The sequence below is a fragment of the Danio rerio genome, chromosome 6 (genome assembly GCF_052040795.2).
Source record: "Danio rerio strain M-AB ecotype USA chromosome 6, GRCz13ab, whole genome shotgun sequence".
NCBI classification, from domain to species: Eukaryota; Metazoa; Chordata; class Actinopteri; order Cypriniformes; family Danionidae; genus Danio; species Danio rerio.
The window spans coordinates 44,157,364-44,182,905 of record NC_141026.1 but is presented as its reverse complement, the minus strand read 5'-3'; the positions used below and the strand labels follow the sequence as shown (position 1 = coordinate 44,182,905).

Genomic DNA, 25,542 nt, shown 5'->3' with positions numbered 1-25,542 from the left:
CTTTTTTCAAACTACAAAGGTTTGCCTAAATTCCTTGTGGCATATATTCAAGAAGGGGCTGTAAATCACAGATTCAGCATCATGTGGTTGTTGAGATTTATCAGCTGCACATCCATGATGTGAATCTCTTGGTCCAGCAAATCTCAAAAGTGCTCTATTGGACTAAGATCTGTGAACTGTAAACATTTTAAAATAGTGAAGCCACTGACATTTTTAAAAATCCAGTTTAAGATGTTCACATGGTGTGTTATCATGCTAGAACTCTCAAAGATAGAACTCTGTGGTGATAAAGACATGGTATTGGTCAAATTGTGATGTTCAGAATGGCTGCAGCATTGCAATGTTTTGTTTTACTGTGATATATATTGTGATATGGGGGCAATACGGTGGCGCAGTGGGTAGCACGATCGATTCACAGCAAGAAGGTCACTGGTTCGAGCCCCGGCTATGTCAGCTGGCATTTCTGTGTGGAGTTTGCATGTTCTCCTCGTGTTAGCGTGGGTTTCCTCCAGGTGCTCCGGTTTTCCCCAAAGTCCAAAGACATGCGCTATTAAAAAAAAGAAAATGAATGAATATTGATATGAATACAGTTTCACCAGACTAAAATAGCTTTTGGTAAGAATTCAGGTACAGAAGTTAAGTAATCAAATGTTAAATAGCACTGCATAGATTTACTTTTATAATTAATTCAATAAATAGTCATAAGACAGTAACAGGCCTTAAAACCTGTGTAAATGATCAACTTTTGCTCCATTATAGTAAGAATCTGGTAGAAACTATCTTAGAAACTATATTCCCAATTCAACGTTGTAGTTTGTGCAATGTATCTGTTGCCGATGTACAGTGGGATATTGATGCTAAAACTATTGTGCAGCCCTATAGTATCTGTAATGTTTACACAATGTTCACTTAGTACTAAGGGGTCCAGAGTATACCGAGGAAATAGTCTTCACTTCACCGCCAGCAGCTGCTTGAAAAACTGATACAAGACACGATGAATACTGTGATGTTGTTTATGCAAATGATCACCCTGAATATCTGAATATAATAGCTGAATTCTGATCTTGTCAATCCTTGCAGCTTTTTCAATTTTTCTATAGACCAATTCTGTTGACTGGATGTTAATTCTAGCTTCAGTTTCCTGTTTTTAGTTTCCGAATATGAATGGCATATTCCTAAATACCGCACATAGATAATCCTACCAACTCCTGCTGTCATGAATTTTTTTAATGATGTATAGCAAAAGAAAAAAAAAACATCTGTTAATGGAAAGTCATAATTTTGCAATAGTTTTCTATCAAAATTTTTAAAACCTCTGTTTTCTGTCAATCTGTAAAGACAATCGGGCTACTGAAAGTCTTGAACTGGCCTCCACAGTGTCCCGAACTGAAAACTGTAGAGGGGATGCGCGATTAAAACAATACAATAATAAAAAACGACTAAAGCTAAAGACATACTTGACGAAGCTCCTAAAGAAGCCTAGTATACTGTACTTCAGAACTGTCTCCTCAAGAGAGTGCTCTTGCCTAAAAAATATTTGCTCCCACAAGGTAATATTTAATATTGTTGCATCTTTATATCTGTGCAAATGCCCAATATGCTTTAAAAATGGATCTTTATGAGTGGCCAGATGACTTACAGTAGGCCATAAAAACATCTTGTGTTTGAGTGGTGTGCGTTAGGACCCAGGGGATGACAGGCACTCTGGAGGACAGAGGAGTATGTGTCTGTTTGAAAGAGGAAGAAAAAATCACAGAGACACAATGTGTGACAGTCACAGCCCTTCACAGCACCGGACACAGTGTGGAAGAGCATCCCGACAGACACCGGCTTAAGTGGTGCGAATACTGATCAACACTGCTGGAAACTGGAAGAGCAGGTGGGACCATATCTTTTTTGCTTCACCAAGGTTTTGTTAGATAGAAAGTGTAACCTGTATGAACTTTGCTTCTTGGAGTCGAAGCTTTTTACTTTTTGAGGGATCCTGATCCACACCTGAGATGTTGAGTGCTAAATCTCAGGCCTCAAATGGGATTGCAGCGCACTTATTTTAGCAACATTTCCACTGCGTGAAAGCATGTCCAGATGTTCAAATCTCAACTCTGATTGGAGGATCATCAAAAAAGCAACTGAAAGGTGAGAGCAGCTCATGATGTGTTCTTTCGCTGAATGTTGTGAGCTGGGAACCACGTGAGGATAATTGAGAACAGCAGAGCACAAGATGACATGACAGCAGGTCATTCATTTTAATTTGGTGGAGGAAAAAATAAAACGTGTTTTCAGATTTCTAGCATAGTGGGCTAAAATGTGTGTGGGTCAGGGGATGGTTGGGTGTTTGTGGGAAGCCCGTGACACAATCAGGTATGAGTCATTTGACTCCCACTGACAAAACAACAATAGTACAAAAACAATAGCTTTTAGTAATGTCCGGCAACTTCATTGATCTATGAAGGTCAACAAACCAATTTGTGCAACAACAAAAATTGTACATCTGTTGGGTGAAAACAATCTGTAAATTGGCAAGAAGGATGGACAAGATTATGTTGTGCCCTCATTAGCATATAGAGATGTTTAGTGGGATGAAGGAAAAAAAATAGGGAGAATTTTCCATGAAGTTTCAAGGTAAAAGAAAATGACACTCTGGTTCTGGGAATGATCTGGTACTAGGCATGGGCCGGTTTAAAACTCTGATGATATGATAACCATGGATAAAAATATTACAGTTTCATCCTATTTGTATTACTGCTCTAAAATATGTTCTTTTTAAATCTGTGGGTAAAAAAACAAATACTTTTTCCCCTTTGAACACAATGTATTTTATTTTGAGAAACATTTAAAACATTTTGGAGCAGTAAACATGTCAGGCTAAATCATTCAAATGAATTATTGACTTTTACTGTCTTCATTAGTTTCAAAAACACAGATTTCTTTACAATTTAAAACAGAATTTTTGGGTATGTTGTTGTCTAAAAAAACAACAACAAAAACAAAAAAACATATACCATAGGAACGGAATAGCAGAAAATTTTATTGGTTTTGAAACTCTGACTTTTCCAAACTGCGGTAAACCTTAAAAATATTTATCGTCCTATGCCTATCCGGTACATTAAAGAACAGCAACTAATTCCTTTCTTGGAGTAATAAATACCCATATGCATTTAGTGAAATGTTCATTAACAGAACAAGGAAATTTCCTTTTGATTTGCACTCGAGTGCTTAGTGACAGCTACTGTATTCTGATAAAAAAATGCATGTTTAGTTTGACACAAGGGGGATTTCTGTTTTTCTCTCTGAATGATGAGTGATGGAGGTGTTTAAATTTAAATAACTAATCATTACGGGCATGTCACCAATCCTCTTAATGACTTCTTGCACACTGAATTATCGTAGAGTAATATTCTGTTATGCCCTAAGGACTGTGGTTGTCAATATGCAGCCTCACTTCTTGGCAAGGTTTTTCTTTGAAGCAACATTTTGTTGAAAAAAGGATTCATTGGATTTACTAAATGTTTTTAAGTTACATGATTGCAAACAATTTATATGGGTTGAATATAGTTGAAGTTTATTTGTAAACTAATTTCGAGAGTATCACATGTTTATGATTGACCACAGCCGGTCCCTCATTATCATAATTTTCAAATCATATTACTCCTAAGTCACTGTAAATAACCACAGTCTTCATTTTACAACTATTTCCGTTCGGAAGTTTACTTCCAAACTTAAGTGTTCCAGACTAAATTTAGCAAGAACAGTCGAGTCGGATAAAACACGGGGCCGGTCAGGCAGCGGGTGAACAAAGGCTGAATATACAGTTGGAATGGTCGAGTGCAGAATAAAACCTTGCGGGATAGTGACCAATTTTTTAGTCCCGTGCAAATCTTGCCCTCGTCAGACTGGTTGGCATTTCTGTGCGGACTTTGCATGTTCTCCTCGTGTCCGCATGGGTTTCCTTCCACCGTTCAAAGATGTGCGTCATATCTATAACGCCTAAACCTAATGGACACCATAGTCTTGCTCCCAGCATCAGTATTTTTCCTTCTCAAAATAGTTCACCTTACCCACATCAGCAGTGGAGTTTTTTTTAGATCTACCTGTGCTCAATCTCCCCTCTCACGAACAGGAGGGAGTCCTGGGCCCGAGGATTCCTTGAGCTCAGGGCTTTCTCTAGGGACAGCATGCCAAACAAGCTTATTATAAATCATCAAGTGTGAACTCTTGAAACAAACTAAATAAGTTGGAACATTACTATTTTTTTAATTCAGCCCATATAAATTGTTTGCAACCACTTACCTAAAGAAAACTTTATAAATCCATAATTTTTTTCAGTGTGTGTGTGTCGTCTTGACATTAACATAGTGTTCAGTATTAATAGATCTTCTTATTTCTTCTCAGACATGGTTTCCAGACAAGCTCTTAACAAACAGAAGAGCAAACCCTATTTAAACATGGAGAAACCTGCCTCCAACTCAAGTCCGTAAGGTATGGAGAAAGTCATGCAGGGTCTAATGCTGGGTCTCCTGACCAATCACAGCACTCCAAATGCCACATCTAGCCAAAGTAAACCAACCCTTCCCAGTGTGGAGGAGGTCATCCACTCCGAATCCCAGATTAAGCATCTGGTTGGACTCTTTTGCATGGTGACCCTAAACCTGGCAGCCCTATTGGGCAACAGCGGAGTCATGGTGGCAATTGCCCGAGCTCCTCATATGAAGAAATATGTGTTTGTGTGTCATCTCTGTGCAGTGGATTTGCTTTGTGCCATACTACTGATGCCTCTAGGAATCGTCTCTAGTTCCCCGCTCTTCAGCACTGTATCGTTTACTGTTCTGGAGTGCCAAGTGTACATCTTTTTAAACGTGTTCCTTATCTGTGCCTCGATTCTTACTGTTACTGCGATCAGCATTGAACGCTATTACTACATTGTACATCCGTTGCGTTATGAGGTGAAGATGACCCTAAACCTTGCTCTTGGTGTTATGGTCTTCATTTGGATCAAATCTATCCTGTTGGCTTTAGTTACACTTCTCGGTTGGCCAGCATATGGGAACCAGAGCTCCATCGCAGCAGCCCATTGCTCTTTACACTGGAGCCACAGTCGCCTGAGAAAGGTCTTTGCAATTCTTTTCAGCGTGCTTTGCTTCTTGGTGCCTGCTGTTGTGATTTTTGCTGTATATTGCAATGTATATAAAGTGGCACGAACGGCCGCCCGTCAGAATGTACCAATGCCAACCTGGGCGGCCAACCAAGCTAAGCGACGTTCAGATTCGATCAACAGCCAGACCACTATCATCACCACCACCCGCAGTTTGCCCCAAAGACTGTCCCCTGAGAGAGTTTTTGGGGGCGGAAAGGCTGCTATCACCCTGGTTGTCATCGTGGGCCAGTTTCTCATCTGCTGGCTGCCGTACTTCAGTTTCCACCTTCACATGTCCATCACCGCTCCACTACAAAGCCCAGGGGACATCGAGGAAGCCGTCACGTGGCTTGCGTACTCCTCGTTTGCTGTGAATCCGTTCTTCTACGGCCTTCTGAACCGGCAGATTCGCGAGGAGCTGATCAAACTGAGAAAATGCTGTGCTAGTAGACCTGTTGAACTGCGAGCCTCTAGTCATGAAGGTTCCATCCAGGAAAACTTTCTCCAGTTTCTGCAGAGGACCAGCAGCACGGCTGAGACCACCAGACCCAGTTGTGGAAATTCTAGCCCAAGGAACACTGTTGATCAGGGGGCCAGGTTACCTGGACAGATCCCTGAGGAATGACTGAGTAAAATTCATGTGTCATTTTGAATAAGAAGAGCATTAGAGTATGTGCATGGAACTACTGTAGGTCCATGCAAAAATCGCCTGGAAATGCTCTTTGGACTAGTGTAATCTACGTATCTATAATTTGTTGTTATGGTTGCCATAGATCAGTGGCAACAGTAATAATGTCATGTTTAAAGGGGCTATGTGTAGAATTCAGAAACGCTTGTTATTAATGACACCCGTGAACTGCAGCAACTTATTGCTTGTGCTTGCACTCCTGCACACTGTACATACAAGAGACTTAATGTTGTTCAGTATACAGCTTTTTTTGTTGTTCTCTGATTAGAAATAAAAATAATTTTGATACTATATTTGCAGCATAATATTGTTAACTAACATCCAAACATCATCGATTTTTTTCTGAAAGCAATGTTTTTTTCTATGAACATCTGCAGTGCTATTTCCTCTTTACATTTTAAACACACAAGAAAAAGATGACTGATCGTAGTGATGGAGAAAAAATCACTGGCTTCATGTCAACTGATTAAGTAATTAATTGATCCATGGCAGTTTGATTATAAGGTATTTCTGAGAGACAATATAAATCTGGCTCTTATATTTTGAATTAAATTTGCATGGCACTTTGACATTACAGAGTAGTAAACATCACAGTATTACATCCTTTTGATTTCCCTCACAAATAAATGATTTCTCAGACAACACTCTTAAAAATTAAGGGTATTTATTTGCATTGATGGTCCTATGAAGAACCTTTAACATTCCACAAGATTTATTTATAGTGAAATACTGTTATTCATTTATTAAAAAACAATTTATTAAAATGGTCTTAAAAAAAAAAAAAAAAAAAAAATATATATATATATATATATATATATATATATATATATATATATATATATATATATATATATATATATATATAAATATATATATTATTTATCTTATTTTCTTTAAGAGCTGTTCACTAAGGGGTTCTTTAAGGAAGATCTATTACAGGCCTTAAGAAGTCTTAAATTCAACAAAAGAATGTCTTGTAAGTCTTAAATAATATTAAATGAGTCTTAATTTTTTCCATGTCAATTTATTTTCATTTTACAGATTATTATTTTAAAAACTTCTTTAAAAAAAAAAAAAATGTATGTCGAAATACTTTTTTTGATAGGGCAAGTAAAAGACTTTTCTCCTGGCCCAACTCTATAAGAAAAAAAACAAACCTTAGCATTTGGCCTTGTTTAAGTCTGAAATTTCAATCATAATGGTCTTAAAAAGTCTTAAATTTTACTTAATTGATACCTGCAGAAACCCTGTATTATATAATGCCCCATTATAAAATATATCTATGCACACAGACATTTAACTTTCAAACTGCTTACCTGATGGCTTCTGGTGAACTGTCTTTCCATTACAAGTTGCCACTTTTACAGTTACATATGAAACTCTCAAACAGCTTTTGATAAGAAGTGAAATTCAAATTTATTTATTATTTATTTTATGTGATTATGCCTTAAGGGTCCATTCACATCATCTACAACAACACAGATAACAAAATCATTGGAATTACTTAAACAAAAAAACAAACAAAAAAAAAAAATTAATGTTTGAAAAGTTGACATGCAATGACATCACAATCTTCATTTTGTTTTGGAAAATATCATTCAAATTAATGAATTATTGCTATTAAAAGAGAGAGAGAGAGAGAGAGAGAGAAAACATTGCCCTGGCTCTGATGTTATGCTTTATTTTTTTAAATTTTTAAAAATATATTATTAAATTCTCATTAATCCTTATATTCATAATGCAAAAATATATACAGTTAAAGTCAGAATTATTATTGAATTATGTTTACTTGGCAGGTTAGGGAAATTAGGCAAGTTATTGTGTAACAATGGTTTGTTCTGTAGATAATTGAAAAATTATATAGCTCAAAGGGACAAATTATTTTGACCTTAAAATGGATTTTAAAACATGTAAAACTGCTTTTATTCTAGCCAAAATAAAACAAATAAGACTTTCTTCAGAAGAAAAAATATTATCAGACATACTGTGAAAATTTCCTTGCTCTGTTGAACATAATTTGGGAAATATTTCAAAAAAAATAAATAAATCAAAGGGGGGCTAATAATCCTGCTTCAACTGTATATAATTCCTCTTCCTAGATATTCCTCTGACATAGATATTCATTAATGATAAAATAATCTGCATTATTTTGGTGAAAATAATGATAAAAAAAATTCAGCTTTAATTGGTCAATTTACAGGACTTTTTTATAGTTAAAAAAGTTAAGCTTAAAAGAGAATAAAAAGTGTCATTAGTAAACACCAGTTAATAACATCAACAGTGAGAAATGTCTGCATTTGTAGCAAAAATTATGGTAATGTAAGTTAACTTTATTTGTTATTAGCTCGATGTATTTGTTATTACTTTCAGAGTAATCCTAAACATTATCGGTGAAATTAAGACCACCTATAAGATTAACATGCTCTATAAGTTGTTATTGTCACTTTAGTGTAATTACCTAATGCTAACACATGATCCTTATTGTATGTGTTAATGAATAACAGACCTACAAAGATACAGATACTCAGTCAATATCTCAGGCATGTCACAGTGAATATGTGAATATAATGTTCAAGTTAAAATAATAAACAGCCTATTTAGTCCTTACCTAAACGAACAAAAGTGCCAATACAACAGTCTGCAAATACTTAAAAAGCATTCTAAAAACTTAAAAAACATAATTATTAATAAAATTTGTAAGTGCCGATGATAACAATATGCTCATTATCACAATACTGTACTACTGAGTATCAGCTTATTTTTAGGAAAAAGTCTTCTTCATGTATGTGAGGGAGCTCGGATGTTCATTGCTAATTCTTGTTGCCCTGTTAATATGGAAATGTGATGAGGCATGCATAGCAACAGGGCACATTTGAGTATAGTCCGAACAGATTGAATAAAAAGAAAATCCAAAAAGGATTTCAGGCAAGCTTGTAAGCTGCACAATATGGAACCGTGTGTTTTATATGCAGGAAGATCTTATACTTTTGTAATGTAACCTTTGAGAGCAGCATATTAGAAATCATTACCATGAAATGCAAGTGCAGAGTGAGATAACGTAGTATAATTTTATGGTCTTTTGCCTTTTAGTGTACAACTTTAACAAACAGAGGGCAAAAATCTGGAGCCAGCTTGTTTGTTCTCAGCAAACAGCAACAATGACCTTGTTACTGCATGGTTCATGTTGCAGACTAGTAGTTGAATTTGTTTCAAGTGTGAACATGTATTGTCGTAGTTACACAAAAAACGTAAAATAATGGCCGGTAAATTACGCCATAAAATTACAGAAATTTACCATAAAATAATACCATTATATTACAGAAATTTACCGTAAAATCACGCCATGAAATTACAGAAGCTTACTTAAATTTTAATTTCAGATAACTTAATGTCTGTTATTTTACAGTAAATTTCTGTATTTGACGTCTGTTATTTTACAGTAATTTTCTGTAATTTAATGAGCTTTTTTTTTACCGTGTAAACATAACAGATTCGTTTTCTGGTGGTAGTACTGTCCATGATGTGTCATGTATGGGATCTGCTTGTAATAATAGTGTATAGTATTATTATTTTAGCATTATTCACATTAGGCAATGGAGCACATTTCAACATTTTAGCATAAATTTAAACTTTAGTACATTAAAACATGTGATTTTTAATCAACAGTTCAATGTTTAAGCATCATTCCTTTATTTTATTTTATTTTATTTTATTACAATGATATTTGGGAAGGAGTATGAACACTGTAAAAAACTGTCAGTTCTTTCAGTGTAAAAAACTCAGTACAACAACAACAACAACAACAACAACAACAACAACAACAAAAAAAGCAACATAATCCTTATTTCCTTTCGCTTTTTCTTGTTCACTCAACTTTTGAAAACATCAGCTGCACTGAGCTAATTTTTTGTTGGCAATACAAAGGGTATTTAGTTGGGTTACATAAAATTATTTATGGGTGTCACGGTGGTGTAGTGGATAGCACAATCGCCAAGTTGAGTGAACAAAAAAACTCTTTAAGAAATAATACATAATCAGAACATTCATTTATTTTATTTTGGGCTTAGTCCATTTACTAATCTTTATTAGTCTCTTTTTTAATAATTTTTCTTTTTGTCCTGCATGTTTTGATCCTTGTCTTGTTTACCGTTATTGTAGTTTCACCTCCTGTCCTGTTTCTAATTCTGTCTAATAAATGTTTTGTTAACATTTGCCTCTGTTTTAGGTTGTTGTTGTTGTTTTTTTTTAGTTTAAACTGTTTATTTGTTCTGATAATGTATTATTTCTAAGTACAAATTTCTAAGAGTTTTTTTTTTTTTCACTTCAGACGTTTAGGTCAGCGCAACTGATGTTTTCAAAAGACATCATCAGATTCCAGCCTTGAGGTTCTATGCCGATCCTTCCCCTCTCTCCTTTCCCCATGCTATTCTGTCTATACCCTCTACTGTCCTGTCAGTTAAAGGTGTTAAAAAAAATTTTGACTACATGAAAAAAATGAAAGGAAATAAAGATTATGATTTTTTTTTGTTTGTTTGTTCACTAAACGTCAGGAAAGGTTTTGCTGACCTTTTTTTAGTTGCATCTTAAGTTTTGTTACAGAGTCGTTTACTTCTCCAGAAAACTAATAATCTAATGTTAACCCAACTAAATGTTTTTTGTATTTCTGACAAATAATTTAAGCTCAGTGATTTTCAAAAGTTGAGTGAACGAGAAAAAGCGAAAGGAAAAAAAGGATTATGTTTGGTAACACTTTGTTTAGATGGTCCATTTGAGTATTAGTAGACTGTCTGCTTATTATCTGCTGATACTGCTCCTTCAACAGACATTTAACTGACTATAAGAAACTTTGGAAGTACATGTCAACTTACTTGACAGTCGTGTAAATTTGTCTATAGTGTATGAGTGTGTATGGGTATTTTCCAGTGATGGGTTGCGGCTGGAGAAACATTCGCTGCGTAAAACATATGCTGAATAAGTTGGCGGTTCATTACGCTGTGGTGACCTCTGATTAATAAAGGGACTAAGCCAAAAAAAAAAAAAAAACAGAATGAAGAAATTGTTTTATTAGTTTGGTGATTCTCATTGCTGCTACATTTTAGCATAAATTAGAACTACAACAAAAACTACAGATTTTTAATTAACATTTAAAAGTTTAAGCATAATTTTTTATATATTTTTAAATTATTTGGCAATAATTATATTCATAATCTTTTTTTATTTCCGTTTCTTTTTTTTTAGGGTTAAAATATATTGTGAACATGTTTTTAAATATCAAGCAGCTCTATGCCTTTTAGAGTCATTATGAATAGCCCACTGTATGTGGAGAGGAAAAAAGATTGAATGAAAACATATTCTCGGAAGCTAGCATGAGGTTTTCTTGCTGTGGATTAGTCTCCGGTTCAAAACAGGTCTTTCTCATCAGTGATTCAATAGAGGCTGACCTGATCTGTTACTTCAAACAATGAAGCCACGAGCCATGCATGAGGAGAGAGAGTGAGAGAGCGAGGGAAATAGAGAAAGAGAGAGAGAGGCACAGGTACACGAAGCATGATTAGGGATTCATAAACTTGAGTGTCCCTGTCATGATCAAAACAAGGCCAGGCAAAAATAGAACCTGAAAGGATTTAGACATGTTGAGGTGAAGATTAAAGGAAAATGTATAAAGAGGAGGGAAACCATGGTCAGATGATCAGCAGCACAAACCCCACCTCTGTACAATGGACACAGAAATAAAGCAATGGTGGGAAGAGTGTGTGGGTTACAAATGGCCAAATGTTTTAGGAAAATTCTGATATGAATCACATTAAAATAGGGGTCACGACTCACGAAATGCTGTTTAATTTATTTTCATTAAATTGTTTAATTATTATTTGTCTTCTCAGATCCAGAATCAATCACTACAGTCAACATAATGAGGAAAACTTGTTTTAATAAAATTTTTGTTTTTGAGTCTAGTAAAGTAAAGGTTTCACAAAATAGTTTAAATAGGCCTACATACACAATGCAAAATGAAGTAAAAAAACAAAACAAAACTTGCAGTCCACAAAGTTATTTAAGGTTTAAATTTTATTTAAGTAAAAAAAGTCAAATGGGGAAAATGTGGAACTTGTGAAGAATTTACCTTTATAGTCCAAAAGACCATTCAGGAAGAACATAATAAAGTCAGCTCTTCATTCAATCAATGAGCAGGCACAGCAAATATGCAAATCAGGAGGTTAACCCAGGGTTTAGGATTGCATAGTGTGAAACATCAGTAGGCTAATACCCAGGATTAAATGTCAAAATATATAAGTTGGATGCAAGATAACCCAGGACAATGTTTACCCAGGGATTATATTGATTATTGAACACAAAAGAAGATATTTTGAAGATTGTTTGAAAATCTGTAACCACTGACTAAGGATGTCAGTGCTTACAGGTTTCCAACATTTTTCAAAATATCTTCTTTTGGAACAAATTGGCAGAATTTGAACTATACCTTATAAAGACTTAATATGCCATCAGGTGTTTTTTGTTTTTGATATATAAACAAATGTTGCACTGACATTTCACTGGGTATCTTCTCTAAATCATGGTCATTATTTTTGGCCACGAAAACGAATTCAACCCTGCTGTCGTGTTCCCGCCCCTTACTTTAGTGTTCCTGGTCAAAATTGACCGCTCTCTATAACTGCTCTTAAATTGCTCAAAAAGCATTTTTCACCACCAAATATTTATTCAACATTCTTTAGCTGTGAACAATGTCTCAAACTAGTGTTTAACATGAATTCATAGAAATAGGCATGAAATAACTGCAGTGAAAACACAAATAGACACTGAAAATGTATTACAAAATGAACATGTAATTTCATGGGGGTAATCACATGGGAGGATCGGCACAAAGGCATAGGAATAAGATGTGTACCCACAAAAGATGTTGTTCAGTGTGAAATGTGTGAGTTGGAGTGGCGTGTATGGGGATGTTTTCTGTTTGTTGGTTGAATATAGTCTGGATACACCATTTTTTTTTATGGTGGTCACTTTTGACCTGGATCTTTGCAAGTGTGTAACACGGTTGATTAAAACACTCAAAATTCAACAAAAGAGATGATCATCACTTTTATATGTTTAAGTGCATAGTGTGGAGTATTTCATAAGGCCTTGAGGCAATCAGATGTAAAGCACAATATTTGTAAGTGTTCTAAGTTGTAAATCGGTCAGATTTGACCCTGAACATGACAGGAAGGGAACAGAATTACATAGTTTTTGCCTTGATTTGCTTTTTACATTTTTAAAAATAATTTAATTTATAATTTCTGTTTTCTTTTTAAATTAGATTATTTTATTTTATAAGTAATAAGTTCATTATAAAATGTAATATATATATATATATATATATATATATATATATATATATATATATATATATATATATATATATATATATATATATATATATAGCTTTATATTAGATAAAGCAATGTTTTCTTGTCTTTTTTAAACATTATTTAATAAATTAGGAAATTACCCATGGCAACTAATAACTAATTATCTTTGGCCCACTAGCCTCAATCAAGTTTGGTTTTTGGCGCTTCATAAGAAAAAGTTTGGGCACCCCTGGTATGAGAAGGGAAACTAAATTTAAAGCTGTATTATTTATATTCTATGATGCTTTGACCCATTTGTAGTAAAGACAGGGCTAATATCTGATGATACTCTACAGACACATAAAAGCTTAACGGTTTCAATGCAATGCGGTGTGAAGCTGCTGGTTCAAATCAGGTTTTTGGATTTGGCAGATCTGGAATAAAATGATCCATAAGCGCAGCAACAGCTGGACGGGCAGGTGTGAGTGTTGGACACTGTGCTCTGAATCCTGCTGTTGAAATCCACTTATGCTATGGGATAGCACTTTATTATATCAGTTCACTGGCACAAGGCGGTTAGATGTCATGATCTCAATTTGATGGCCTTTTTGACACCATAACCATCACCATCACACCATTTTATGCAAATCCAGATAATATTTCTACTGTGCAGTGTTGGTGGTAATGCATTATACAGTAAGTAACGCACGTTATGTAGTAATGTAACTTTTTTAAGTACCAAGTAAAGTAACATATATTTTTAATATATAAATAATATTATGTGGTTTACTTTTAATAAGGCAAGAAACTTTTTACTTTGCTTTATTGGCTTTTAAAATATATTGCGGAATGAAAATTACCTTAAGTGGATTACACACTCAATGAGAGAGCGTGCTGTGAGGGAACAGACAGTCGGCTCGCACTCATCATCAGGTCTACTTTCTCACAGCATAGGTCAGTGTACTGTTCTAGTAACTGAATAACTCTGGATATTGGTTTATTTCGAGTCAGAGCGGGTGTCAGGTTTATTAGTACTAAAAACGCAAACCCTTTCATGATAACTCAATTGACAATTTATTGAACTGGTTTGACTCGTTCACTTAGAAGATCCGGTTAAAAACATACGATGCATATGCGAATCACCCTTCAATGCTACAGACAGTCAGTAACAGAATCTATGGCAATGACTTACATTTTGGCAATTGATTCTTGTTATTTTGAACTCATCAAAGAAAAGTGGTGGATTGTTGTTAAGTTTAGATTATGTGTAAGTAAAACTCTTGACAACTGCAAGAAACAAAACATAAAAAAGGGATGCAAAGCCCTACACCCGCACCCCACCTCCAGCTAAACAACAAACGATTGACATCAGTTCATGTTCTCCAGGTGAGCAAATTGTACTAAGTTGTACGAATTAGATTGTACGAATTCATACGAATTAGCCACTAAATCAAAAAGTCACAAATTGCTTAAAGATTGCATTGGGAGATGCAGACACTAGATTTTTTCTCTTTTATGAAACTAATTACACATTTGTTAAGGCAACGTGAAGCAAGTTATTCAGTGTTTAAAGCTCAAAGATTTATTTTGATTTGGGGATGTTTTAATCGTCTTACTGATCATTTTATTAAATATTTTAAAAGTTTAAAATCTGTTTTTGCCTTAATATAAATTATTTTATGTTAGTACCCTTAGGCTTTATTGCAATCTTTATTTCAATGGTCAGTAAATTTACATAACTATTTACACTGAAAAAATAGTAGCAAACATTACTTTCTTGCTTTTATTAATATGTATATACAGCATTTAAAGCTCTGGGTTCAGAATAATGTCCTACATTTTTTAAAGGAAAATGAGAGTGTACAGTATATACAGTATGTGGTTGTTTAATGCAGCGCTTCTCTATACAAAAAGGTGAAAAAACACCTGCAAGTTCTGACAGAGATCAAACCTCACACAGGTAAGAAAAAGTAATGCAAAAGTAACTCAAAAATAATATAACACACTAAATCTCATAAACAGTAACAAAGTAATGCAAATATTAACTTTTTTGGAGGAGTAACTTAATATTGTAATGAAGTACTTTCAAAAGTAACTTTCCCCAACACTGCTGCTGTATACTATAAAACTGCTTACTGTAGTGCTGAATTTCTCTTTTATAGTCATAAACTGAACAAAATAGTGGCCGTTTATTCATAAGCTTCGTTATATTAAATTCAAATTATTTGTATAGTGCTTTTTACAATAAGTATCATTTCAAAGCCGCTGTGTGCAACATTAATACATTATAGTCAAAATTACACAGTTAAGATGCAGTTATACACTATATAATGTCTTTCCAAATGATGTGTGTATGTGTAATACATGTTCAATGAAGTATATTTGTGTATTAAGGTTACTGTTTTCCTCAAAGTCTTTAGTGGGTGGGCATAATCTCTTCAAACTGCAGTTATACAGTAGATAATGTCTTTCCAAATTATGTTTTTGTGCGTAATACATGTTTGATGAAGTATATTTGTGTATTAAGGGTTTGTGTTTTCCTCAAAGTCCTTGAAGAGTGGGCATCGTCTTTTCAAGTCCTCATTGGTGGGCATCATCTCTTCATAGCTGTGGGATCTGATCGAGTGGCACTTTACAATCTCTAGAGGCATTAAGATGCACATCCCCAGATGGAAATAGAGAACAATTGAAAGAGAAATAGCAAATATAGACTCAAGAACTATGAATCAAAAACTGAATTGCCTCCATTTAAAGTTGGAATTTTAATTGAAAATTTCCGCTAATAGCAAGACTAGTTTACTGACTTAGTCAAACGGAAAAATAGCCAGATAAAAAAAATAAAAAATTCAGCTCCTTAAAAACTTTTACTTCTAAAGAGTCACATTCAAAACATTATAAGCAGACTTGGGTAAAACTAAATTCCATTCTGAATCACATACAAGTCTGCGTCAGTGGCAGAGCAGAGTTGAATCCTTCATTTGCAGAAGCCAGATGTGTCCAGGCTGAGCCGTGTGGGGAATTAGTTCTGTTACACAACCATTTTTAACCTAATCAGTGTGATTATCTGAAGTATCGAAACATCTCTGGTGCATGAAGGTGAAACACTGTAGTATCTCTATAACACACAAAATGAATCTCAGAGATGAGGAGCCTTCCACTTAAAGACATATTAAATATCATATAATTCAGGATCTTTTGGGTGGAAATTCGTCATCTTCTATCCCTGCTCATCTGAGTCTCTGCTCTGGAAGGACAGTCAGGAGAGATTAACAATGTTCCAGCTCTCAGATGAAAAAAAAAAACGTACTCGTGCAGACAGTCAAGGCTGGCAGTGGTTATTAATAGGAGGTTCTGGAAGATGATCTCTTCATGGCTGAAAGATTGGACAATGCAGATGTTTTTAAAAATCCACAGTAGCTTTCATACACACAAAAAGGGATAATATTTACCGTATGGAGTTTTTTGTGTTTATTATCGATTATAAATCACTTGTTAACAGTATTTAATATAGTTTTGGAAGAAATTAGTCTTGTAATATATAATTTGTATAACAGGAGATTCTCTACTAAGATCATATCATGGAAATTACAGCCAAGTATACTTTACTTTGTAAAATAATGCTGGGTTCCACACAGTTGCCTTATGTTGTTCTAACACAAATTAATTAAGTTAACTTCATCATGTTTTTTTTTTTTTTTTTTTACAAATTTAAGCTGATAAATAAAACAATTAAGGTGTCCCAAAAACACAAAGGAATTGTGTTGTTTCAGCTCATATAAAAAAAAAGCAGATGTAACTTTGACATGCAGTATCTTACTGGGATGTGTTTTTATAACTAGAGTTGAGTAATTTTCTTTGAATAATGTAAGTGAAAAACATTTGTATAACCAAGGAAATGAAGCCTCAGGGGTGCATTGTCATACTAATAAATCTAATAATAATAATGTCCCAGAGTCAGTTATATTGATTGTAATTTAGTAGCTTTAGGCGTGCCTATGAGTAATTGCTGATTAATCGTCGATAAACCTTTAAATCTATACACATTACTGATGGTCATTTAAGGATGGGCATCATTAATGTGCATACTTATGAGACACATTCATTTATTCAAATTTGGATATGTTATGAAACTGAATGGGGCATCAGTTTGTCATCTTAGGTTGAGTGTGTATCACCACCATCCATTTTCAGTATTTCTACAGGTTTTGTCAAGTAAAATGTAAGAATTTTTAAGGCCATTTTAGGACCATAATGAATGAAATATCAGACTTACACAAGGTAAACGCCAAAGATTTTTTATGGCCAACTTAAAGAAGATAATTAGTCCATTTTAATAAATAAATAGAGTTAATAAATAAACATTTCTTAAAACTTTTATTGAAATATATTGTTGTTGTTTTTGGATGGGTGTTGGGCTAATTGGGCATACCTTTACATGGACATAGGAAAATTAAGACCCGTTCAAAATGATTTAAGCATGATATTTCAGTAGATTTAAGACATTTTAAGGCCTAAAGATTTTTTAAGACCCTGTAGACCCTGATTTTGGACACTAAGATCATCAGTCCAATTGCACTATATGGACACATACATTTACCAGCTGCCAGCGTTTGCATCTGAGATGGCACTATTGGCATTAGTCATTATATTTAGTCATTAAGTGGTTTTATTAAAGTAGCAACCACAATTTTTTGTAGCCTTTTATTTATTCATTCATTTTCTGTTCGGCTTAGTCCCTTTATTAATCAGGGATTGGCACAGCAGAATGAACTGCCAACTTATCCAGCATGTGTTTTACGCTTTTCCAGCTGCAACCCAACACTAGGAAACACCAATACACTCTTATATTCACTCACATACACTACGGACAATTGACCTCATTCAATTCACCTATACCGCATGTCTATGGACTGTGAGGGAAACCGGAGCACCCGGAGGAAACCCACACGAACACGGAGAGAACATGCAAATGCAGAAATGCCAACTGACTCAGCCGGGGTTTAAACCAGTGACCTTCTTGCTGTGAGGCGATCGTGCTACTTATTGCGCCACCGAGACTCCGTTGTAGCCTTTTATTTGCAGTAAAATAACTAATTTGTAATATGTAAGGATGCTTGTACTGTATGTGAGCATGTGCCTGTGCTGAAAATATGCTAATTTTATTGTATGTGAATTTGATCCTGTGATTTTGCCTAAAATTAAAACACAATTTAATGGGGAAGAAAAATATGTATTTTTTGTTCAGTTTATTGTATTTACATTTTTATATTCACTATTGTATGCTGTAATAAACCTTAAATAAGAGAAAAAGTATTAAAGTGTGGAACTACTACAAGGAAAAAAAGAACAGTTTCAGAACTTTGCGATTCTTAAATATTTTTCTTTTTTTATGGTTATGGATTGCATTATGGGATCTTGATCTCTGGTCTGTCGACTTTTGAGTTTGAAAATTCAACCTATAAAATATTAGACATGAGACCAGAAGTATAAAAAAACAGAAAACACTGGCAATATATATCCTCAAACTGATAAAAATGTCAATAAATGTAACCTTTTCAACATCAAAAGTTTTTTGAGGAAATATCAAGTACCCTAAAGCAATTCAAATCATGAATAAGTGAGAGGGAAAAACATGAATCACAAAACATGGAAAACGTTTGGATATAACGTGGAATATTGGGCAACACGGTGGCTCAGTGGTTAGCACTGTCACCTTACATCAAGAAAAATACTGCAGTATAATGTAAAATAACCAATCTAGTAACATCCCACCTCAAGGTCAGTATGGGCAATGGTCTACCAGTGACTATTGCACCAGTGACCTTTGACCTGAAATTGCATCAGATTGTCATTTATAAGGTGCAATCATCATCAAATATCCATAGACCCTGATGAAAAGCTTCTTCAGGTCAATCCCGTCAGTATTATAGTAAAATAAAAACAGAATAATATTCAGTCCAGCTGTATTTTCCCTACAGTATTATGATGCAGATTATTTTGTTTTCCCTCAAGGACCTTCATGACCACAGATACCCTTCAGGCCTGACCTTTACTCCTCGACACAGATGCTTCCTTCACTCCCATGAAAGCCAAACACAAAGACTCCACACTTCTCATTTTGTAGGCAGTGACCTTTGATATTCCCTGTCCTTCACGATTTTCCTCAGTGCACCTTTCTAAACTTGTTTTTGGTGCCAGTAGCCTGGTTTCTATTACAGATTTGTGCAAACATCTGTGATTTTTTTAACTGTCATTTAACTGTCATCTATCTACTCCAAAAAGACATTAGCCTCTTTCACACGTACAGACTTTTCTGGAAAAATATCCAGAAATTTTCCAGAATTAATCATTGTATGTCAATACAAAAAGCTACACAAGGGTCCACATACAGGTCAAAACAAATATTTCTTAGTTTTAAATATAAAACATTTTTAACTTATTTTAACTTAAAATCTATTACTTGAAAAATAAAACAAATAATATTAAACTAAAATGAAATATACTTTTTTATTGGATTAAGTACTGCTTGAAAAAAAAATCAGTGGGGAACATAAATAAGGACAAAAAAATCCTTATCTTTAAACTTTAAGCATTTCACTATAGATTTCTTTACCAGTCTTTTTTCTTCTGAGAGAAGTTTTTCTCTCTTTTCTTTTTTGTCTTATATAAAATAGATTTATAAAAAGGAAAATACAATTTCCAAAAAAAAAAAAAAAAACATTCAAAAAACTACGGCAAAAACACATTGATGAAATTGATCCTATAATCAATGTTATACAACTGAAACTTAATTTCATCCTCTTGCAATTTTGCCGTCCCCCCAAAAATCCTGATTATAGATGTTAGTAGGTGTCCATTCATCAAAGGCACATATTTAATTAACGAAGATGTGAGTGTTTTCCCGATATTCTGGGTTCTGGGAATTACCAGCTACGCTCTTCCAAATGTTAGCTTTTTAATATACCTCGAGTTTGTACAGAGCTAGGAAAAACTACATTTTTTATTGTGCATGTTGGGCATGGAATATTTAGCAAAAAGACTTCAAACTAAATAAAATTGTTTCTTTCAAGGAATTTGAAAGCATTATAAAGAGAGTGGTATTGAAAGCATGTCATTGTTTTTCTTGAGAGGACTGATGAAATGTTATGCGGTGCTTATTTAAAATAGTTTTACTGTATGGCTGTTACCTTGGCAAGGTCTCTCTTGTAAAAGAGATTTTAAATCTCAGTAAAAGTTATTCCTAGCTAAAAAAATAGCAAAATAATAATAATAATAATAATAATTAAAAAAATGGCAATGACATCAATTTTTTTGTACTATAAAATAAAAAAAATATGTAATATAAAACATCCATAGGATTCACAGAATATGCCCAACCATTGTGCATAAATACAAACAATAAAGTCTATGAAGTAATGTCTAAATTACTTCACATTGTATATTTACTCATTCAGCTCTAAACAGTTTCAGCCTATGTCAGTTAACTAACCACTGCCATGTGCTAAATATATATTTTCTTTCATTTTAAGTCAGCTGTTCTCTACAATGCTAATTAGGACTGTGATAATGCTCCACAAATATTTCTGCAATGTGCCATGCCGGTGTAAGTGATTACATCTTGTATAGGAAGAATGCTTGTCCTCAATACTATACAAAGACAATCACACAAACATGCAAATATAACTGCACACAACACAACAAGGAGCATCACTGCAGGAGATTGCTATACAGACACAGAGATAATTGAGAAGGATCTCAGTCTTGGATGAGTGTGGCATTAATCTGAATAATTATTCTGATGCTACAGAAATACAGACAGAAGGGCAGGATTCACAGCAACACAAAGACTCTGATCTTGGACAGAGACCCAAAGGGAATCAACAAGTGTCTTAAAGTGAGTCATATAATTAACCAACAAAGTGCAGAGTAATGGCCTGTTGGACACACACACACACACACACACACGGACACGCACGCACGCACGCACGCACACACACATTTATATGTGGAAAAAAATAAGCCTTATGAGGACAACAAACATTTTCTGTTTGGACAATATAGTTTTATTTTATTTTCATTCATTTATTTGTTTTCGGCTTAGTCCGTTTATTAATCTGGGAATGCCACAGCGGAATGAACCGCCAACTTATCCAGCATATGTTTTATACAGCAGATGCCCTTCCAGCTGCAACCCATTACTGGGAAATACCTATACACTACAGACAATTTAGCTTACCCAATTATACCACATGTTTTTGGACTGTGGGGGAAACTGGAGCACCCAGAGGAAACCTACGCAAACAGGTGGAGAACATGCAAGCTCCACACAGAAATGGCAACTGACTCAGCCAGGGCTTTATTATTTTATTTTATTTTATTTTTTACTGTTTTATCTTTTTAATTTCTTTTTAATTTAATTAAATCTTATTGTTTTATTTTATTATATATATATAATAAAATATATATATATAATAAAATGCATATGTGTATATATCTGAATAATTATTCTGATGCTACAGAAATACAGACAGAAGGGCAGGATTCACAGCAACACAAAGACTCTGATCTTGGACAGAGACCCAAAGGGACACTTGTTGATTCCCTTTGGGTCTCTGTCCAAGATCAGAGTCTTTGTGTTGCTGTGAATCCTGCCCTTCTGTCTGTATTTCTGTAGCATCAGAATAATTATTCAGATATATACACGTATGCATTTTTTTTTGATAGGTAGAATTTTATGCTTTAGTAATTCAGTTGTGGTTTTGCCATTTTTTTAATAGAGTTTTTAATCTATATTTCTATGGCTGTTGAATTTCAGTTTTGACTTTTAGTTTTAAGGCATAGTAAATCATTATTTTTTTTATTTCATAGCTGAAATTATACTATATCAGCCTAAATGCAAATTATATATACTAACACAATAACAATCTTGTCTGTTTACGATTTTATATGTTGCTTTTTTATTCAGTAGGAAGTTATTTTTAAATAAACATTATATTAAAATGGTATCAGTATATATTTTAAAAATATTGTTTATTTAAACATGACTTTCAACTAAACAAATAAGCAACATATAAAAAGTGTAACCTCTTTTTTTTAACTGAGATAAAAGTATTATTATAATGTATTGTTCATTAGTAATATAGCACTTCATACCAATGTTTAAATCATTCTTTCAGTAGGCCAGTTAAACTGGGAAGTTAGAGAATCAAACTGTTCCAATAGGCGTCTTATTTTTGTTTTGAAATGTATCTTAATTATATAATTAACCCTCTGCTGGGTGTGATTAAATATTATTATTTTTTACAACAGGTGCTGTCATACAGTCTTACATTTGAAAGAACGGTATAAGCGTAAATAGCGCGTTTGTAATGCTACACCGCCCTCTTACGTTTAACAACGGCATTGCAGTACTTGCAAAGATAAATACGCACGGATGTAAATATCCTACAGTAGATGTGGGTGTGGTGAGTCAAGAAGTTGTTTTCAGAAACTGTTAGGGATGATTAACTGAATATGGTCTGTGATCAACTGTTACCACTCTGCTCATTGTAAGTCACAGTGAATGAACGATAAATTACAAATAAAGAAACATAAATGGTCATTAAAATCATTATTACGACATGGCCAGTTAACGTTACATAGTCACAATGTTATATCCTCACTAGGCTACTGTTCAACTTAAGCTTACTTCACGTTCTTTAGCAAAGTTTGTTGTAGCGGAATTTTATGCCTCTGTCTGTCTGTCCTGACGTTTTAACCAACCCATCGGTATGCATGCTAACAACGTTGTATTTGAATGGGTACACTGCAAAAAATGCTTTTCTTGCTTAGATTTTTTTGTCTTGTTTCTAGTATAAATATCTAAAATTTCTTATATATGTATGAGGTTGGGGTTAGGGATTAGGTAGGTTAGGCCGATACAGCTTGATATCACACTACTCCATATTAAAATTTACACTGGCAGCAAAATTTGATAGCGCATTGAATCAATGTGCTTCCTACTTTTTGAATGGGCGGTTGGACAAACTAACAATTTAGGACCCCCCAGTAGAATTACCACTCTGAAAAAAAAAAAATAAATACAAAAAGGAAAATAATCTGAACAAACACGACACTGAACTAAAAAATAAAAACTTGGTCACAAATAGGCCTGTGCTTGGCCTACTTATTTACCATTAAAATATGAAGCATATGTTTATTTTCCTAACGAAAATCCAAAGATATTTACTCAAATTTCACTATATGTAAATTAAATATTTGTAACAACTTCGTTATTTGAAGTTACTTGTTTCAGTTGATTTAAATGGAAGTTCCCATATCTGGAAAAAAATACTACTTTAAAGCAATTGTTAACTAATTTCTCCATAAAAAAAAAAAAAAAAAAAAAAAACGGCTTTGTCTATGTCGATGAACCACAATTCTACTGTACACACCTCTCATTCCAGCCGGATGACCTGACAATTGCTGCACAAACATATCTAACAGATATCTATTGCTTGATGAAGGACAATCACCTTTACCACAAACTTTCAAAAACTGAACTGCTGGTAATACCAGTCTTCCAAACACCTACTCACAATTTCACCACAGCTGGACACCTACCCATCACTCCTCCCAGGACCATCAGGAACCTAGGAGCGGTTCTTGAGTTGAAATTTACTGACATTACTGCAGTCACCTGTTCATACTGATTTGCTATAACAGGAGGACCCTTTCTATTTGAGCTTGCTGCTCAACTAATTGGCAAGATTCTTTTCCTGTCCAGGCTGGACTACTGCAACGCTCTCTTGGCTGGCCTCCCAACCAACACTATCAAGCCTCTGCAGCTGATCCAGAATGCAGCCGAAAGAATGGTTTTCAACAAACCGAAAAGAGCGCATGTCACACCCTTCTTCTTCTGTTTACATGGGTTGAAAATCGATGCTTGCATCAAATTCAGGCCGCTGTCAATTGCCTACAAAACAACCCCCCACTCATCACCCCTTTACCTTAATCCTCTAGTTGAGGCTAATGTGCCCAGCAGAGCTCTGTGTTTTGCTGCTGAGCATTATTGCTTTGTGGTCCCATCCCAGAGGGGCACAAAATCAATTGCAAGACTTTCACCTTTAACGTCCCATCCAGATAAAATGAGTCTCTGGCCATCTTTAAAAAAACATTAGAATACACATATATGACATAAACACTTAACTTCTGACAATAGCAATTGCTAGTTAGTTAGTTAGTTAGTTAGTTAGTTAGTTAGTTAGTTAGTTAGTTAGTTAGTTTAGAAAAAAATAGGCCAAACCGGGTAATTCAGCAAGATGTCATTGCTGCAGTCTCTAGCACAATTGTGTTTTGGATCAGGTCCAATACGCAGTAGACATTATAACACCTATGTTACTGTGATGGTTAGGTTTAGGGTTGGGGTAGCTTTAGACATTAATAACTATGAAAGTTGGGTTCAGAGTTGGGGTACCCAGGTGAAAAAAAAGTGCACTAAAATACACTTATTTAAGTATACTTACAAACCTGCACGTGGAACCCATCTCTGTTGTTTGTGTCACTCCTCAGGTTACACTAATACAACTGTTTTGTATGTTTTTTTTTGTAGTGTACTTTATTGTAGTACACTAAAAATTGATTTAAGTATTACTGGTATTTAGCATACTTTTGTCAAGTGTACTAAAGTCCTACTGAAGTATAAACATACTTTTAATTAGTATATTTATAGTGTAAAACCATCAAACTTTTATTTAACACAAAAAAATAACAATGTACTAAAAATGTATTTGCGGGTATATAAGTGTATTTTAATTGCATTTAATTATATATTTTTTCACCTGGGTTGGTGTAGAAATTAATAACAAACAGTAGTGGTAATTTAATAATTACTCACTCTCGTTTATATCGAAGTTGATATTTTGCCGCACTGTTTAAGATTTATAACATCCAATTTTTACGAGATGGGTCATTAGCCCAATGCTCAACCCCTTAACCGGGAGGACCAGGACATACACACATACATTACGGACAAATTAGCTTACCCAATTCACTTATAGCACATGTCTTTGGAATGCCAACTGACCCAGCCAGGGCTCAAACCAGTGACCTTCTTGCTGTGAGGGGACAGTGCTACCGACAACGTGACTGCCTTAATTTAATAATTATTGTAAATAATAATTTTTTTTATTGAAACAACCGCTCGCAAATACACACCCATCGTATTGGATCTGATCCAGTTATCATGCTACAATTCAATTCAATTCAATTCAATTCAGCTTTATTTGTATATCGCTTTTACAATGTAGATTGTGTCAAAGCAGCTTCACATAAATGGTCATAGTAACTGGAACAGTGTGGTTCAGGTTTTAGTGTTTAAGTTCAGTTCAGTTTAG

General features: G+C 34.3%; 1 protein-coding gene and 1 long non-coding RNA gene across 5 annotated transcripts; one reads left to right on the top strand and one right to left on the bottom strand.

The window, feature by feature from the left end:
• Positions 1 to 97: 97 nt before the first annotated feature.
• gpr61l (G protein-coupled receptor 61-like) lies at positions 98 to 6,113 on the top strand. Of its 4 annotated transcripts, none has more exons than XM_087257815.1 (3): positions 98 to 1,879; positions 1,980 to 2,136; positions 4,393 to 6,113. In XM_087257815.1, the coding sequence occupies exon 3, from the start codon at positions 4,482 to 4,484 to the stop codon at positions 5,757 to 5,759; it is 1,278 nt and encodes a 425-aa protein (XP_087113941.1). In that variant the 5' UTR covers positions 98 to 1,879; positions 1,980 to 2,136; positions 4,393 to 4,481; the 3' UTR covers positions 5,760 to 6,113. The 4 variants fall into 4 exon arrangements, with proteins under 4 accessions (XP_087113941.1, XP_087113940.1, XP_087113942.1 ...); XM_087257814.1 differs by having other exon boundaries at positions 1,055 to 1,879; positions 1,958 to 2,136; XM_087257816.1 differs by lacking the exon at positions 1,980 to 2,136 and having other exon boundaries at positions 1,670 to 1,879.
• A 9,900-nt stretch (positions 6,114 to 16,013) lies between these two features.
• LOC147836447 (uncharacterized) lies at positions 16,014 to 23,946 on the bottom strand. The gene is made up of 2 exons (XR_015494044.1): positions 23,746 to 23,946; positions 16,014 to 16,541 (listed from the first exon to the last, which is right to left on the bottom strand). It is a non-coding gene; the product is annotated as an uncharacterized LOC147836447 (long non-coding RNA).
• Positions 23,947 to 25,542: the final 1,596 nt, after the last annotated feature.